We start from the raw sequence: 18,119 nt of genomic DNA on the forward strand, positions 1-18,119 counted from the left end.
AAATATATTTTTATAACTTTCTGCGTTCATCAAATTTGATAAATTTGGTGTTAAAATTAAAATATAAAGTGTTATTAGCCTAGTTGGTTAAAAATTATATTTGTTTTTGTTAAGTTGCAAATTCGAAACATAACTATAACTTTTTTAATTTTATTTTTAACCGTTTTAAGTTTATAAACGAATAACCCAGAATTCGACCCAAATATCCATTTACTCTATGTATCCAAATTAACCAAAAACTCTATATTCGAACACTTTCAAAATTAAGCATCATATTCAAATTTAATCAGTTAATCTAAACCACCAAAATAATTAATTCAAATGTGAATTTAGAATTCAAATCAACTTAAATTTCAAATTAATCCATTAATTTAAAATATTTTCTGCAATTACTTTCCTTTTAAAATCCCAATAATTCACCAAATATAATATTATTAGAATTTCCTAATTAATTAGAAAAAAAATATTCGTGTTATTTTTAACTTATTAATTTATTTTTGTTAAATTTAAAATAAAATAAATTTTAAGTTATATCATTTTCCAATTCCTTTTTTAATTTGTAAAACAAATAAATACTCAAAAAACCTAATCTATTATCTGAAACCCTAATCGCCGCCAATCTTCTTCTTCCTGCTGGGAGAGAATCGGGAGAAACTAAGCACTCGTAAGTCTACCTCTAGCTCTTCGTGAATCACGTCGGATTGTTATTGTGTTCGCGTCTGATTACTGTCTGCATTCTTTCATTGATTTTGTATTAGCAGGAATAGATGGAGTTAGAAGTACTATCCGCCTCCGGTCGAGGCTCTGAGAAGCTAAGTTTACCTGCTCTTCAATCGAAGATGAAATGTGATCCAGAAGGTTACGTGACAGAGCTTGAACTCATCTACGGTCAATTCAAGTCATCTCTTTATATCTTTCAACAACAAGCCTCAATGAACTTCACCTCCCTTACTGGAATTAAAACTGATCCTGCCATCTCAAAAAATCTAGCAGATCGAGTCATGTTCTTAGCTCATGTTACTCCTTTTTTCCCTAAGCACCTTTCTCAGTTCCCTAAGGAACTCGCTAGTTTTTTACAATCATCTGCTCCTACTCTGCCTTCATCGCTTCGCTGCACTGTTACCAAAGCCTTGATACAACTTATCAATCGCAATGTAAGTAGATTTCAGAAAGCTAGAGCTGTAGATTCTATTGATTGTAAATTTTATTGTTTCATGTTAACTTTACAGATGGTTGATCTTGGAGAGAACCTTCCTTTATTTATGGAGCTTCAAACATTAGGAGATACGGTATTGAGAAAGTTGGCATCCACACATATAGTTCGTAGAATTAAGAAGATGAATCAGAAGCATAAGAATGATGTTAAAAACAGGGCATTACAGAATATCATATTTAATATGCTGCAGGTTGGATAACTCATATTTTTCAGAATCATTATATTGCATATTAATTTGTTCTTCAAAACTTTAATGTAATGTTATCAATTTTATAGCAAGAGGATGAATTAAAAGCAAAGAGGTCTCTCATCATTCTCTGTGAACTTCACAAGAGAAAGGTGTGGTTTGATGATAGAACCGCCAATGCAATTTGCTTAGCGTGTTTTCACCCCTCGTCAAGGTTAATTCTTCTTTGTCCTATTGTCCATTTTTTGTTTTGTTGGATTTTGTTTGTGTTCCTAACACTTTAAATTTTCCCTTTCAGAATAATGATTGCTGCCCTTTCATTTCTTCTTGACTATGAGAAGATTCAGTATGATGAAGATGATGATGATAGTGATGCAGATAGTGAGGATGAGTTGGCTGCTAAGAAAAACGAAGTTGTTTTAAGTAGAGAAGCCCTATATAAGGTTTGTGGCAATAGTTGCATCATCAATATGCCTTTTTGTTGTTTTGATTTGGAGATATTTCTTTGCAAAGTAATTGTGTTACGAGATATTACGAAATATTTGTAATATTAGGTAACCCATTTGGAAACACTTACAATTTATCTTTCTGTATTTAATAAAATTTTGAAGCTGTGTTTGGCTAAATTTTGCTTTCAATCGTATCTGGATTTAGATAAAAAAAATTGCTTTCAAATGGGGCCATTGTCTAACTGGGATTAGTTAATGTTGCATTTGGGATTAGGTGAACATTGAAAATCTCAATATTTTTCTTATAGATATTCTCTTGCAATGTTCTGTTGTGTTTGATTTTAGGCTTTTCACAAAGGAACAGTCTCTAGCAAGAAGAAAAAGAAGGCCAAACTATTACGTGTCAAGCGTAGCTTGAAGAAGCAACAACGCAAGTCTACTGATGATGGGAAACCTGATTTCTATTCACCACTTTACCATCTTAAAGATGCACAGGTTTGTTAGTCTTATGCTACAGTCTGCACAAGATTACGTGCTTCAAAATCGATAAACCAACCAATTTCTTCTTGCAGGGCTTTGTTGAAAAGTTTTTTTCCCGTCTTCAAGCTTGTACTGAGCGGTTTGAGGTGTGTATAATATCAGCTTTGATAGAAAATGAATGTCATTATGTAATGATTTTCTTTTTTGTAATAAATTAATTGATTTTTTTCATAGAAATCCTGTTGTGGAGGCTTGACTAAAGCAAAATAATATATTCTCTGTATATTATGTGTTCATTTGATTTGTTATCACTAGAAGCTAAAGTTGCTCAAAATATCAAGTTCTGGTGGTAGATTTATAACATCAATTGTCTTTGTATGATTAATTCATTCACTTCTCTCTTGTTTTTTTTAACTTGTGTTGTCCAAATCATTTTTTTATTTTAACTATGAAGGAAAGAGGAATGAGATCCTTATATGGCCTTCTTGGAAGTATTTATTTGTAGTGATTAAATTATTATAAAAAATTGCAATGATTAAAAAGATATACTAATGACATTTCTTACATCTTCATTGACTGACTAACAACTGCGAGTCTTTTTTATGCTACAGGTTAAGATGATGATGCTTAAGTTAATTGCTAGAACGATAGGGCTTCACAGCTTGATTTTACTTAACTTTTATCCCTTCCTTCAAAAATATGTCCAGGTATGCTATTCATCCTATTTCTGTGATAATCTTGCATCACATTGTGTTTTTTTAAGAAGGTCAACAATTTCATTGATAACAAATAATGCGCATCTTTTGTGTTTTGCTGAGAAAGAAGACTCCTTTTGTCTTTGCAGCCCCACCAACGGGATGTCACAAATTTACTTGCTGCAGCTGTTCAAGCCTGCCATGATATGGTGCACTTTCTTTTTCTCTATTAGAGTATAGAAGATTATTATTGTTTTGTTATTTTATCAGTTTACATCTTATTCCTTTACTGAACCGTTTATTTCAAATGGGTATATACTAATAACATAAATGTTTTAAAAAATCAATAGGTGCCACCAGATGCAGTTGAACCTTTGTTTAAGCAACTAGTTAATCAATTTGTACACGATAAATCCCGCACTGAGGTACAGTATTCTTTGTGTAATTGATACGATGGCCTATTGGAGCACAAAGTTATTTTTTTTGCATTTCTTTTGTTAGGCCATTACCGTTGGATTGAATGTAGTGAGGGAGATTTGCATCCGTATTCCTTTGGTAAGATTTCTAATCCCTTGCCTAGACTGCGATTGGTTTTTGTGAATTTTGAAGGAGCTTTTTTGATCTTTGATTATTTGGAAAAAAATAAAGTTTAATGTGTGGTTTCAAAATCATATTATTTTGGTTCATTTACCATTACCTTAAATTGATAATAAATGAGGGGATTGACAAATTGATGTTTGATGTGATTATGAATTATTTGGGATATGTCAAACGAGCTCTAGTAGAGTTGTTGAGTGAAGTTTCATCATCTATTCTTAGTCTCTTTATTTTCTAATTCATTTATATGATCAATCAAATATTTTTTCCCTTTTTAACATTTTCCTTTGAGTTTCTTCTGAATTATTATGTTGGTGTTTGCAAATAGTTGATGACTGAAGAGTTGCTACAAGACCTTGTACTGTATAAGAAGTCCAATGAGAAGTCTGTTTCATCAGCTGCTCGTTCACTTATTTCTTTATTCAGAGAGGTATTTTCAGATTGCCCTGTTTATCTATATATTCTGGACCCTAAAAACAAAAATCAGAACTGACGCTATTTATTACAGATCTGCCCTTCACTTCTCATAAAGAAGGATCGTGGTCGACCTAATGATCTAAAAGCAAGACCAAAAGAATTTGGTGAAGCACATTCTTCTAGTAATGTCCATGGTATTGAATTTCTACAAGGTCAGGACAACTCTGACAATGATGAGGACGAAAATCCATTGGATTTGGATGAAGAAGAGGATGATGTTGAAGCGGAAGATGATGATTTTGATAGTATTAGTGATGATGAAGAAGCAGATGAGGATGAATGTGAAGCAGACAGTGATGAAAGCATGGAAGATTGTAGTGATGAAGATATGGATGACTGTGAAGAGAGAAGTAATGCCAGTGAGCCTAAATCGCGAAAGAGGAAGTTATCTGATTTTGATGGGCAGTTAGATGTTGCCGAGTCAAGTCTTCGGGCTTTGAAACGATTAGCAAGAGAAGAGACAAAAGTTGGGCTACCAAACACCACAGAAGAAATCGCTGATGGCATTCTTTCTAACGAGGATTTCAAAAGAATTAAGGAACTAAAGGTATCATTGTAGCGAATGAACAACAAATTGAGAAATATTTTATATATAACCAATCTTTCTTTTCTTGTTTTGTGATTTTAGGCGAAGAATGAGGCAAAAACACTTTTCAAGCAACATGGATTGTTGAAAGATGATTTTGATGGAAAGTCAACTTCAAATGGCCCAAACTTTGATAACCTTAGCACGAGGAGAGTTGACCCTGGGAAACTTGAAGTGAGTTGTGATTTTCTTGTGCAATTCCATTACAAGACATAAATTTGAGATATTTATTATTGTATACAAAAATTTTCTAGGCTGGTATTAGGAGAAAGCAAACAAAAGATGAAAGACTGGCTTCAATTAGAGAAGGGAGGGAAGATAGAACAAAATATCAGTCTCGTACTGCTACCAAACAGAAAAAGGTAAGTTTGTCTTTACCCTATCGATATTTGGTTCATCGTTTTATGTCATATTTGGATGATCACATTTTGAAAGCCTATTTAGAAACTTGTATTTTGGCACAATCTTTGTTAAAATCACCAAAATTGAAAGTGAATTTTTTGTGTAATTTTTCTAGATCATAATCTAAATTATAAAATGTAATTGTTGGTGTTTCTAGATCATAACAAATGTAGATTTTTTTTTCCTTTTCTGGATAATGATCAGCATGATAATAAAAAATGGTATACCAAAACAGCTCGTAGATTTAGAAAATTTATAACCCATTAGGTTAGCTCAAGTGACAAAGTCGGGCCTTTGAGACCAAAGGTGAGAGTTTGATATCCATACCACCATGTCATTGGAAAACTTAAACCCTTAGTGGTTTCTTTGTCCTGCATATAATATCATAAAGTGTCTTTGTTCTTTGGTTCTTTGTTCTTGTTTGATTTACTTTGAATATGGCGATGCAGGTTGGTGGTTCTAGTAACCGACAGAAGGAACACAAGAAGAAAATGCCACTTGCGGCAAAAAGATCGAAAATAGTAAAGTCTCGCCAAGAGAAAAAGAAGAAACAGAAGCGAGCAAGCACCCAGTTTAGGGGCAGAAAAGCATGGAAATCATAAAGCACCATGCACCCAGTTTAGGGGCAGAAAAGCATGGAAATCATCAAGCACCATGTTTGTGTTTTGACAGGAAACTACTCTGATTTTATTTTATTTCTTCTTCTATTTTAAACACTATATTATGTTTTTTGAATTTACATGAAACTCAGAATTTTGGGTTAGTTTGATTTTACATTTCTTTAATATTTATTACAAGAACCCATGTTTATTTTTATATGAGAAATATAATTATTTAGTATTTAATGTTCTATTAGAAGATGTCAATTCTGCTGTTTTATGTATCATCTTGCTCAAATGCTATAGGTAAGCTTGATCAATATAATTACTAGCAAATATTGAAGAATATTATTTACTTTATTTAGTTTTATTCCATTTAGGTTTAAAATTTAATTTGTGTCTTATATAATTCGAATTATGTCTAGAGTATAATAAGCATTCCCGCGTTCCAACCCATACTTGAGGATGACAATTTGAACCCGCATTAATCGAATTATTTTGTTTGGAACAATTTTTTTCGGTTTAACCGATAGTTGATTGGGGATAGTATTTGTATTCCCGTCCTATTTTACTCGAATACTAGAAACACAATTAAATATATAAAATTATCAAAATATTTATTTATTCGTTATATTTTATACAATTTTTAAGTTTATATTTTTATACTAATATAAAATTTTAATATATTATATTAAAAAATCGATTTATATAAAAAAAAATATTTATTTTTGAAAATATATTATAAACGGTACCCCGCGGGGATTCCAAAAACCGAATATGAATGGTAATAAAAAAATTTTAGAAGTAAAAACGAATGAGGATAGTAAATGCATTTTCTGTCTTGAACTGTCTCAGTACTGTCCTATTCCTATGTACATTTAGTAAGAACCCCTCTCAACTTCAACCTTCCTCGTCCGACCTCCGTTCGCGAGAGATTGAACGAAATTGGGTTTGACTATTCGGAATTAAAGGTGAAATTGAAAACATAATTTAGTAAAAATAAAGATATTTGGAAACACCGAGATGAAGTGGAGCTGAATTAAAGTAGATTGATAATATTATTTTATTTAAATCAATACCTAATTAAATATTTAAAAAAATAATTACCCATTAATTTATTTATAATAATTTAATTATTTATTTTAATATGAATAAACTAATTATTATTCTTCACAAATTTTGTTTTAATTAATTTAATAACCAACCAAACATCAAAGAAGACCCCCGACAGAGAGAAAGAACAATCGAGCGAGTGAGGGAAGAGAACAAGGAGAGAGAGAGAGAGGTTCAGCTGTTCTTAATTTTGACTGCTACGGAAAGAATCAAAGAGAAAGGAAGGAGAGAGAGATGACAGTAACGATGAACCTTTCAGCACTCAATCCCTTCTATCTTTGATGAAGTCTTAAATGGATCATGGATCTAGTAGTGAATACGACCATCATCATCAGTTTCTCCATCACCTCTCCTCGCTATTCGCTCATTCGCCGTTGTCGCTTTGCACCCACGTTCAATTCTCCGTCTTTATCACCAACCCAACAAATCCCTCTTAAACCCTTGCTCACAATTCTCCATTTCTAGATCTACCCACCTCGCCGCCCTATCTGATCTGTATTTCTCTTATCGTTTTCATATGGATGCGACCTCTCGTCCGGCGGTCGTCATCGATAATGGCACCGGGTATGCGACCAAAACATCCATCCATCAATCCATTCCTATATCGAATTTTACCCTAATCTTCATTTCCTATTTACAGGTATACGAAAATGGGATTTGCTGGTAATGTAGAACCCTGCTTCATTGCTCCTACGGTTGTTGCAGTCAATAATACATTTGCAAATCAATCACGAAGTTCTTCCAGGGGTAGTAATTGGTTGGCACAGCATAGCGCTGGTGTAATGGCAGATCTTGATTTCTTCATTGGAGATGAAGCTTTATCGAAATCGAGATCTAATAGCATATACACTCCCACTCATCCTATTCTTCATGGTCAAGTTGACAATTGGGATGCTATGGAGCGGTTCTGGCAGCAGTGTATATTCAATTACTTGAGGTGTGATCCGGAGGATCATTATTTTCTTTTAACAGAGAGTCCATTAACTCCTCCGGAGAGTCGTGAATATACTGGAGAAATTATGTTTGAGACTTTTAATGTTCCTGGCCTTTATATAGCTGTACAGCCAGTTCTTGCTCTTGCAGCTGGGTACACCACCTCGAAGGTTAGTCTTTAAAAATGTCTCATCAGAATAAAGTAGTGTGTTTCTGCTGTAACTGTGATACTAACCATCAATGTAGAAATTAGGCTTAGATAGCTAGAGTTAAGGTGAGAAATTCATAAGAAGGGGGATGGTATAATTGTATATTTTCTTGATTTTCCTCTTTCGTATCCGAATACCCTTTGACAAAAATGGTATCTCACTTGAACATAATAGAATGGCAATGTTTATCTGTTATGACCAATTAGTTAAGGTATGGGTCTTGGATCACACAATGGGAATATGATATTCTTTTGTGTGGTTTAATAGCCCTTAGGTTCTTCACTAGTGGTTGTGGTGTGCCTCTCCTAAGGTTTGTTACAATTGGCATCTCAACTAGTCAACTGCTTCCCGAGGTATGATATATTGTTATGACCCAATTGGTACCACTAAGATTTGGATCCCACCATAGGAAGTACAAGATTATGGGGGAAGTTTAATAACCCTTAACGTGATTCTCTTAAGGATTGTTACAAAATGTTAAATGGAGAATTACTTTTATTTTTTGAAAAAGGTCAACTTTTTATATTAGAAAATAACACAATAAGTGTTCAGAGATTACATAAGGAAAAAGAGGGAGAAAATAAGGAAAACCAACTGCATAGTTAGATGCCAATAAGATAAAAGAGATGCTCATCTCGTACAAACTCTTCCTTTCCTGATTGATGCAAACGCATGAAGTAAGACACCTTTGATTCTATTGAAACCGTAACTTTTTCCTTCAAATATTATTCTATTCCTTTCTTTCCAAATAATCCACCACATGATGAGAGTAATAGTTTTCGGTGATGATGTTACTTGAAGACAATTTTCACATAACCTTATTACTGGATTGCAAGAAATGGTTGTCTAGGAGGTACACATCTTATTTCTTTCAATAGGTGCAATTTGTTGAGTTTTGTAAGAGAAGAACCCCATTTGGAAACAAAATTAAGTTGATGAGAATAAAAATCTATTTATATTTTGACAGAAACAAAAGCAAAAGTTTTTCCAAATGGGGCCTATTTGGATGATAAACTAATACAAGGAGATTACAATTTATAGGCAATAGAAAAAGAAGCTAATTATATGAAGAGAAATTTCCTAGATATGTATAATGAGTCTTACTTGGGAAGAGAAGCAACTTCCAACCACCTGGAGTTAATGACTCTTTAAAATGATAAAACTGTTCCTTGGTAAGGTATCTCAAAAGGCGTAGGTTCATATTTACACACAATCATATGATCCAGAGTTTTGTAATGATTTTCTATACCTGAAGTTTGTCAAGCCACAGTTCCTTATTCTGTTTATATTCGTGTTGCCTTTGTTTTCCATAACAAGATCTAATGTACATGGGTACTATTATTGCAAACAAAACATATGACATTGAATTCTTCTTGTAGTGTGAGATGACAGGGGTTGTAGTGGATGCTGGAGATGGAGCAACTCATGTAGTACCTGTTGCAGATGGTTATGTAATTGGAAGCAGCATTAAATCAATTCCTATTGCTGGGAGAGATGTTACCATGTTTATCCAGCAGCTGATGCGGGTAAGTTGTCTTGAATTCATGTTTCATGTTAAGTAAAGAATACCAATTAATCATAAATCATGCTGTATAAGCATTTTCTCTTTTCACTTGTTTGCCTTTGTGTCCTACTACACTGTTGGTTCTCCTCGGAGAGATTTCTTAGACATATTATAACTGAATCATTGATTCCTTCCTTTCAACAGTGAAATTCATGAATGTTGTTTTTATTTGTTCTTCTGTTTTTGAAGAAGTGATATTTTAATCACATGATACAAATCATGTGTGTACAAGTTTTGTTGGGAACTCACTGATTTTTTTTAGAATGGTAAAACATTGGCGTCTTATTTTTTTGCTGATTGAGGGGTGTACTATTACTTTCTCTAGCCAGTAACATGTATTTCTATGAGTTTGAAATCTCTCATCTCTAGCATCTGGAACTCATATTATGCACAACCAGCAGACCATCAGCGGAGAGTACCACATAAAATTTTCTATTTGAAATAGAAAGTATATTATTTTCTGATTTAAAACATGATGCTAGAGTTTAGATTCATATTGCATTAATTTTCACATGTAGGAAAGAGGGGAGAATGTCCCGCCAGAAGACTCTTTTGAAGTTGCTCGAAAAGTGAAAGAGTCGTACTGCTACACATGTTCTGACATTGTCAAGGTATGTTTATATTCTTTGGGAGAAGTTTGGTTTTATCACTATTGCATGTTCTTGTTTCATCTGCTGACCTTACACAAATCTGACCATGTCTAAATATTTCATACTGGCTCTTGTAAAAGTCTAGTTCATCACTCACTATAGATTTTGAACTTTTCCTTCAATAATACCAGGAGTACAATAAACATGACAAAGAACCTTCCAAATATATCAAGCAATATAAAGGAATTAAACCAAGGACTGGAGCACCATTTTCTTGTGATGTTGGTTATGAACGGTTTCTTGGTCCTGAGGTATGTGTTCAAACTTTGCCTTTGCCCTTTTTGCATAGTTATCAGGGTTAAGATGAAAGCCATTTGGGAAAATATCATCCTCATAACGAAGTTAATTTGTCAACACTTGTGCTAGTTCTTCACAGCTTGTGTATGTTACTTACCTTCATTACGTTACAGGGTCTTGCTTTGCTTATTAGAGTTAACCATTTTTAGATGCTTTTGCTTCCTACCAGGATTTGGTATCTTGTCAACACGTTAAATAATAGGCAATGATTCACAAACACAAGTATATCTTAAGGAGCATAGCTTGTTGAGTTATTATATAGATGAAGGATGTTGTGTAAAGTTTAAAAGTGGCTAGTTATTCTTTGGTCTATTACTTATTGTAGTTGTATGTCTTATCAATAGCCACAAGAGAAACATCTGTTAAGCTTGATGGATGTTAAATGGTTCATGCACTTAAGATAGATACCTATAATTGTTGTACACTATCTGAACCCCTTTAATGACTGGTGGCTTCTTGTGTAGGTATTCTTTAATCCTGAGATATACAACACCGACTTCACAACTCCTTTACCAGTTGTTATAGACAAATGTATACAATCTGCACCAATTGACACTCGAAGAGCATTATACAAGGTGAGGTGGTTTTGATAATTTAGATGTGTTAAGGTTGCATTGCCTATTCTCGGAGACATCTTATTGGTAGATATGCCAGTATATGTTAATATTGTTTGTAGCTTAGCATGTCATTCTAATTCTGCAAGGTCTCTATGGGTTGAGCTTTGTATCTGCATAAGAGTTTAAGATCTCATGTATTTTGGTATTTATCGCAGAACATTGTGTTGTCTGGTGGGTCAACAATGTTCAAGGACTTTCACCGCAGATTGCAACGGGATATTAAGAAGATTGTAGATGCTAGGGTTGTTGTATCAAATGCTCGGCTAGGTGGAGAAATAAAAGTGGGTATTTTGACTTTTTTTTCCGATTAGTGTTTTTTTCTTGTAGAAAAAGAGAAATTAACTTTTGTGACTGTTGGTTCTTGCCCCAGGCACAACCAGTTGAAGTCAATGTGGTCAGCCATCCCATTCAGAGGTATGCTGTCTGGTTTGGAGGTTCTGTCCTTGCATCAACCCCGGAATTTTTTGGGGTGAGCTATTTCAACCTTTTCTGAAATTGTTCATTTTTCTAGAATTTCATTTTTGTCATTATATCTAATATTGGCAAGATCAGTTCATGCTATCTCTCATCTTGAACTTACACTAGATATTCAGTTTGAACCTTAAACCTGCTTCGCTTCAAAACAAACCTCAAATTTTTTAGAGTTCTCAAAATAGATATTTTTAATAATTGATATATATTTTTGATAGTTTCATGCCAGTAGTACCAACCCTAAACTACATACTAACTACGTGATCCTATCGTTACAAGGAAATTCAACCCCAATTTTTGTGTTAAAAAGGGTTGATTTTGATTTTATTGTACAAGTTGAAGGTTTGTTTCAATTTATCGCACATTTGAGGTGTTTGTTTTGAAGCAAAATTAAGTTTATACATCAAAATGAATATCGGGATAATATGTATTTTGCTTCTTGTACTTATAAATGAGTTGAAAATATCTCAAAATACTCTATTTTGTTTCAAGTTGTTCTTTGTATGTTAATTGTAATATGGATTCTCTCTTTAAACGTTTAAAATATGTTATCACACCATTATTATCTTTTACACATGTACAAACTACGCCTGTGGCACATCCAACTAGATTTCCCCTTTTCCGTCTATTCCTAAATCAAATTATTTTTTTAAAATATTATTTTTTCCAAAAAAATGGAGCTGGCAGCGTCATTGTGTGACAAAATGGAACGCAACCAAAAATGAAGGATGAGAGAAACAAGATGACAGAAGTGGAGATTTTTTATTGGAAAAAAGATTTTAAAAATAGAATATTGTTTAGGAAAAGAAAAAATATAGTTGGATATGCCCACTTAGGCACCAAAGCAATACCAAACTACAATAAAAGTGTATGGAGCAACTTCAAACAAATTAGAGTATTGAGAGATATTTCTAATGCACTTCAAGGTAGAGTGGACAAAATACCCATTATTCCATGAATATCTTACTCAAGTTGGTTTAATATGGGGTTTCACCTAATTTATTAGTATAATATGAAAACCCACTTTATTAGTATAGTATGCTCACTCAAATGAAGACCAAGTGTTACTGCCTAACTTAAATCGAGAACTTTATATTATCTTGTGGAATCCTCTGGTCTAGGACAAGAGATTTGTTAGAATACTTTTTACCTTTAAGTCCATCTTTAACAACTTAACATGTGAAATCAGCTGACTATTAATATTTGCATCATAGAGCGATGCCATTTTAAAATCTTCTATCTGTTAACTTATCTTACTACTCCTTTTATTCTCTATACTCCCTTCCAAATTCTCCTTTTTCTTGCCTGACATTAATGCTACATCAACAGATCTTGTCAATTTATGTTTTATTTTGCTTTTGATTTGGCTGACATCATTCGGCATAAAACAAACTTACTTGCACAAGGTTTTCTTATGACTGTTTGCTTTTCAAATAATGAACTTTAGTTTGATTAGTCTAAATAAAGGCTAGATGGCTGGTGAAAAAAATTACTTACTAAAAAGGTTTTTTGACATTATAGTTGTGCATAATGCACTTATCTGCCATTTGATGATTCAACAACCTGTTTGATGATTCAACAACCTGTATATGATAATATATCTGAATTTGTGGTTTCATTCGAAAACTAAGTTCTACCAATTGATTATAATTATGATTGGTGCGTGCTTACACTTGTTTTATCATGTTAGATCAAGTCACAACATTCTGGAGGACTTTATTTATTTTTGTTTTTCTGCATAGGCTTGTCATACGAAAGCAGAGTATGAAGAACACGGAGCAAGTATATGCCGGTCTAATCCTGTTTTCAAGGGTATGTACTGAGCAATCACCAAATCAAGAAGAAGAAGCATGTATGATTTTGAGAAGAACCTCTGACTGTGATGGCGATTTTCATTTCTGGGCAATGATTGTTTGTTTGACCATGTCAGAGATGGTGGTGGGTGTACATTTGATTGTCATTATTTTTTTTTTGTGTAAGGAAAACCGAGTCTCTTTTGTATTCTTTTCGCCTGGGGGAGAAACAGAAAACAGGGTTCTGAAGTTATTATACACGAGAATCTTGGAAGTCTAGCTGAAGGGGCGGCAGGCGTGGGTAGGCATTTTGCAGTTGAAATTTTGTTGTTTGGATTCATGGGGTAGGAATAGACAGACATACACAATAGTAAGTAGAAGGTTTTCTGTTTGTTTGTTTAAATATTTTGACAGTACACTTGTAAATTTTAGTTCACTTTTAGGTAGAGAATAATAGTGGTCAATAATCTCTTCAAGGGTAATTAATTCACATTCTTTTGGTACATGAAAGTGGTTTATTAATTGTTTGGTTGGTCACTTTTCAACATCTTTATTTCTTGTTAGCTTAGCTTATATATGAAGGCTATTTGTTTGGAATTGTCAATGATTAGGTTCTATTTTTGAGGGCCCTCTCGAGAACAGATCCAATGGAGACGAGGATTAGAGCACATGGCTACGAACCATGGTGTTTCGAATCCCTCCTCGTCCACAACCGTCCTGAAAGACGACCTTTCCCTCGAAAATCAAAGGTGTAGGAATAAGGAAATTTTAGACTAATTGTTCTAAGAGAACAAATCAAATGCATTCTTAATATTCCTTTAGACTCTTGAGAAGGATCCATATTAGTTGTTACAATGAACATCATTAGGTCAAATCCTGTATTATACTGAGTTTTTGAAGTTTATGTATAAAACACGTTTTTGATGTTTATGTATAAATTTTGGCCGAATTTTGAGAAACTCGAAAAGATTTTTTAGTTCTTATTATATTTTTATTTATATTAAAAACATACAATAGTTTTGTATTATTAAATTATAATTAATAAAATTAACTTTATCTATATGGTTAAATACTATTTCTTTTATTTAGAAAATTTATGACAACATATGCAAATTATATTGTACTGAATATTTTTTTTTTATTTGTTTTACTCTTTGATTGCCATCTTTATAACTAAATGGAGGAAAAAAATATATTTTGTTTTAAAAAAGTTATTTTTACATATCACTAGATCAAATGAAAAAAAAAGACCCCTCAACAAATATTACAACATTTGAATGTTATTTAGAAATTAGTATTGTGTTAAAATCACTTTTAAAATTTGACAAAAAAAAAGTAGGTGATTTTGTTTTTATTTGGTAAAATAAATGTGATTAAATTAAATGAAAAATCTATATACAAAAAATTATTTTTTAATAAAACTTTTGATTAAGCTATAGACACTTTTTTTAATCTCTTCATATTCTGTCATGTTTATAGTTTATTTTCTAAAATACCACAATTTATGCTCAATTTAAATATCCAATTTTTTATACTTCTCTACTCCATCTAAACATATTATTTTACTTTTTTTTTTCTTTCTTTTATTGAGTCAAATAAAATAGTCAATACTTATGATTAATTTTATAAATTTTATTATATTTAATTAATTTTCTTTTAAAATTTATTGAACCATATTAAATTAAATCATTAAAATGAAAAATAGTTTAAATATTAAAATAAAATAAATTGCATAAACATTAAATTAAAATTAAATGTATTATATAAAAAATAAAATACTCACTATCATTAAAAATTAAAATCAACTTTTTCTAGTATGCAATTTTTTTCCCATCTTCCACAAACTGTGTAAATCTGTTAAGATAGTTAGTTTAAAGCCTTGTTCTTATTTAGGTTTTTCAAATAATTCAACAAAATTAATTATCACATCACTCTCTCATGCATCAAATTAATCAATTCATTAACTAAAATACTAAAATATCATCTATTTTAAATTATTATTATTTATTTTATTTATATATATGAATACCTTGTCTTTTTTATCAAAAAAAAAACATTATTATTTTTTCAAAATCATCACACATAATCATTATTTTCTCTTTCTAAATTATTTAAATAACCTTAACAAGGCCTAAGTTCAATAAGATGAATTTCACAATATTTTTTTTAATGTCTTCCTAAACACAATATATTTGTGAATTATTTTTGACTAAAAATTGACTTAAACTCATATTTTCATATTTCATATATCATGTTGATTAATTGTGAAATAATTCAGTTGTATCTCAAATAGTGTGATATAGTATGTGTTAAAAATTTAACTTAAGAGTTTGTTTGAATTCTTAATTCTAAAGAAAGTTATTCTAAAAAAAATCTACACTATATTTTAATAATTTGACAGCTTATATCAATGTGATTTAATAATTATATGTTTAAAATTTATTAATTATATATTTTAAAAAATAATTATTAAATAATTCTATAAATGTAAAATTAATTCTATAATTTAAAGTTTTAATTATGTGTAGTAAAATACTTAATTTATAATTTAAATAAATAAAGAGAAATAATTAATTATCAAATAATGTATGGAATAGAGAGTATAAATAGTTAAGTATTTTAAGAAATTAATTTCAGAAAATTTGGTACTTTATTAAAACAAATAAAAAGTATGGGTAAAACAATAAATTATTTATTTTTATCAATTTTATCTAACAAATATGATTTTTTTTTTTTTGACAAACTTTTTTAACAAATAAATTAAATATTGTCTTTAAATGTTAAATTTCATTTTTTTTAAACTGTACCATTTGAGACTCATTAGGATTAAAATTATACCAAATAAAGTTTTGTTATAACGTTTTCAAACGCGTTAACTTATTATATACGCAATATTTATAAATAAATAAATAAAAAATTAATACTAAAAAAATTATTCATGTCACTAATTTAATAATTTTAGTGAATTGAAATTTTTTACTAATAGTTAAATTAGTAACATTAATATTTTATTTATTTATAAATGTTAGTTAAATAGAGAATTTTAAAAGAATAAGAAATTATAATTAATACAGAGTTCTAATTTCACAATTCTTAATATTTTAATTTTTATATTATTAGTATTTTTGGAAAATATTACATTAATATAAGTTAATAAAAATTGAGTTTTATATTTGGGAAATTGGACGAAATGACCCTAAAAATAGGCCTATTTGCCTCCGTGGTCAGGTTTAATAATATTTGATCTGGTGACCACTTATTTTTTTTTGGACAAATTTACCCTTTTCGCGTAACGCGAAGGGTGTTCGCGTTTCGCGAAGTGAGACGCTGTGAAAAGTCCAGAATACCCTTACTATATAATACAATCCAGCCATTTTTTTTCATTTCTTTTTTTCTTCTTCTCTCTCTTCTCCCCTCTTCTCCTCCTTCTCTCTATAGGAGGCGGCTTCTGCGGCGACGATGAGCACCACGACGAGCACCACGACGAGCACGAGCATCCCACTTGGTACGTTTATTCTCTTCAAGTTTCATATCTTCATGTTTTTGTTGTTCGTTTATCATCTTCACATCTGCATTTTCGAATCACTGTTTTTGTTTTTGAATCTGCATCTGCACCACGATGAGACTTAGCGTTTCGCTAAGCCTTAGCGTTTCGCTAAGACCTTCTCATTTCTTTCTTAATCATCAATCACATCTATTTACCCCGATCTGCAGTTTTAGCTAAATCTTATGCTGACTTTTATGGCCAAAAGCAGAGTCTGGATTGAAATATTGTTTATTCAATTAATGTGTCAGTTGAAACCTGAGGAAGGTCCAGATTATGAAATAAATGTGGTTCCTTTAATTGTTTCTTCAACTAATACCTTACCAGTTTTTTTTCTTATGCTTTAGATGATGTCTTACTTTCCTCTTTAGAGAGATGGAAAGCTTCAAGTGGTATGTTTTATAGGGAAATCTTGTGCTTTCTTGCATGATTGAATTGTATCTTTGTTCAGATTGTTATATGTACTAAACCATTTTGAGATCTTATATGTCACTCTCTTTGTTTTCTATGGGGTCTTATATCTAGAGTGCTCTTCAAGCCTCGATAAATGGCAAATAATGAGGTGGAATCGAACGCACTTCGTGGAGTAGAATGGGAAGTTGTTTCACCTACAACATCGGCTGCTGCTGCTGCTCCTAGTACACATGCTAAAGACAAATGCATTTTGGTCATTATTGGACAGCAATGGCAGAAGGAAAGGTGGCAGGTTTTATCATTAAGATGGTGAATGGACATCAATATTGCTAGTAATTTAAAGGGTGGAACTAACTATTGCACTTGTTAATATAAATTGTAATAATTGGTTGTGAATTGTGATACAATTACTTTGATCATATGCAATGTTTCAAGTTAAAAGTTTTTTCTTTGCATATTTTCATTACAATCATAATGATGTTTTAAACCAAACTTTATTCATAGTGTTCCTAATGATGTTTTAAACCAAACTTTTAAATATATGTTATATTACTAAACAAAACTTTCAATTTTCTTGTTGCTATTTTACTAGCATCTTGTCTTGGTGTAGCATTCTGGATTGGAATTCAGTATTTTTTTCAGATTAACAAATAACAACTCTAGATATAGTCGATGTAATCTTTGTGTTTAGCATTGTTTTTATGAAAAAATCTTTTTAAAAAGAAGCATATTTGGACACTGTTGGACACAAAATTACAGAGGTTATATAACTACCTATATAAGTATATATAATGAGAACATGTTCTAAGAGTTACATCAGCCTAGT

General features: G+C 31.5%; 2 protein-coding genes and 1 long non-coding RNA gene across 4 annotated transcripts; all 3 read left to right on the plus strand.

The window, feature by feature from the left end:
- The first annotated feature begins 576 nt into the window (after window positions 1–576).
- LOC124934335 (protein SDA1 homolog) lies at window positions 577–5,939 on the plus strand. 2 transcript variants are annotated; one of them, XM_047474853.1, is made up of 16 exons: window positions 577–664; window positions 759–1,154; window positions 1,230–1,406; window positions 1,493–1,617; window positions 1,702–1,846; window positions 2,198–2,347; window positions 2,425–2,478; window positions 2,944–3,039; window positions 3,177–3,236; window positions 3,378–3,452; window positions 3,529–3,582; window positions 3,953–4,054; window positions 4,133–4,648; window positions 4,730–4,861; window positions 4,942–5,049; window positions 5,539–5,939. In XM_047474853.1, the coding sequence occupies exons 2-16, from the start codon at window positions 768–770 to the stop codon at window positions 5,689–5,691; spliced, it is 2,334 nt and encodes a 777-aa protein (XP_047330809.1). In that variant the 5' UTR covers window positions 577–664; window positions 759–767; the 3' UTR covers window positions 5,692–5,939. The 2 variants fall into 2 exon arrangements, with proteins under 2 accessions (XP_047330809.1, XP_047330810.1); XM_047474854.1 differs by having other exon boundaries at window positions 593–664; window positions 762–1,154.
- A 983-nt stretch (window positions 5,940–6,922) lies between these two features.
- LOC124936240 (actin-related protein 3) lies at window positions 6,923–13,882 on the plus strand. Its single transcript, XM_047476722.1, has 9 exons — window positions 6,923–7,365; window positions 7,442–7,904; window positions 9,323–9,469; window positions 10,026–10,118; window positions 10,289–10,408; window positions 10,919–11,029; window positions 11,227–11,352; window positions 11,442–11,540; window positions 13,285–13,882. The coding sequence occupies exons 1-9, from the start codon at window positions 7,319–7,321 to the stop codon at window positions 13,363–13,365; spliced, it is 1,287 nt and encodes a 428-aa protein (XP_047332678.1). The 5' UTR covers window positions 6,923–7,318; the 3' UTR covers window positions 13,366–13,882.
- Window positions 13,883–16,785: 2,903 nt separating this feature from the next.
- Window positions 16,786–17,534, plus strand: LOC124933578. Its single transcript, XR_007098999.1, has 3 exons — window positions 16,786–16,840; window positions 17,227–17,271; window positions 17,405–17,534. It is a non-coding gene; the product is annotated as an uncharacterized LOC124933578 (long non-coding RNA).
- The last annotated feature ends 585 nt before the right edge of the window (window positions 17,535–18,119 follow it).

Source organism: Impatiens glandulifera, chromosome 4, assembly GCF_907164915.1.
Source record: "Impatiens glandulifera chromosome 4, dImpGla2.1, whole genome shotgun sequence".
In the NCBI taxonomy this organism is placed as follows: Eukaryota; Viridiplantae; Streptophyta; class Magnoliopsida; order Ericales; family Balsaminaceae; genus Impatiens; species Impatiens glandulifera.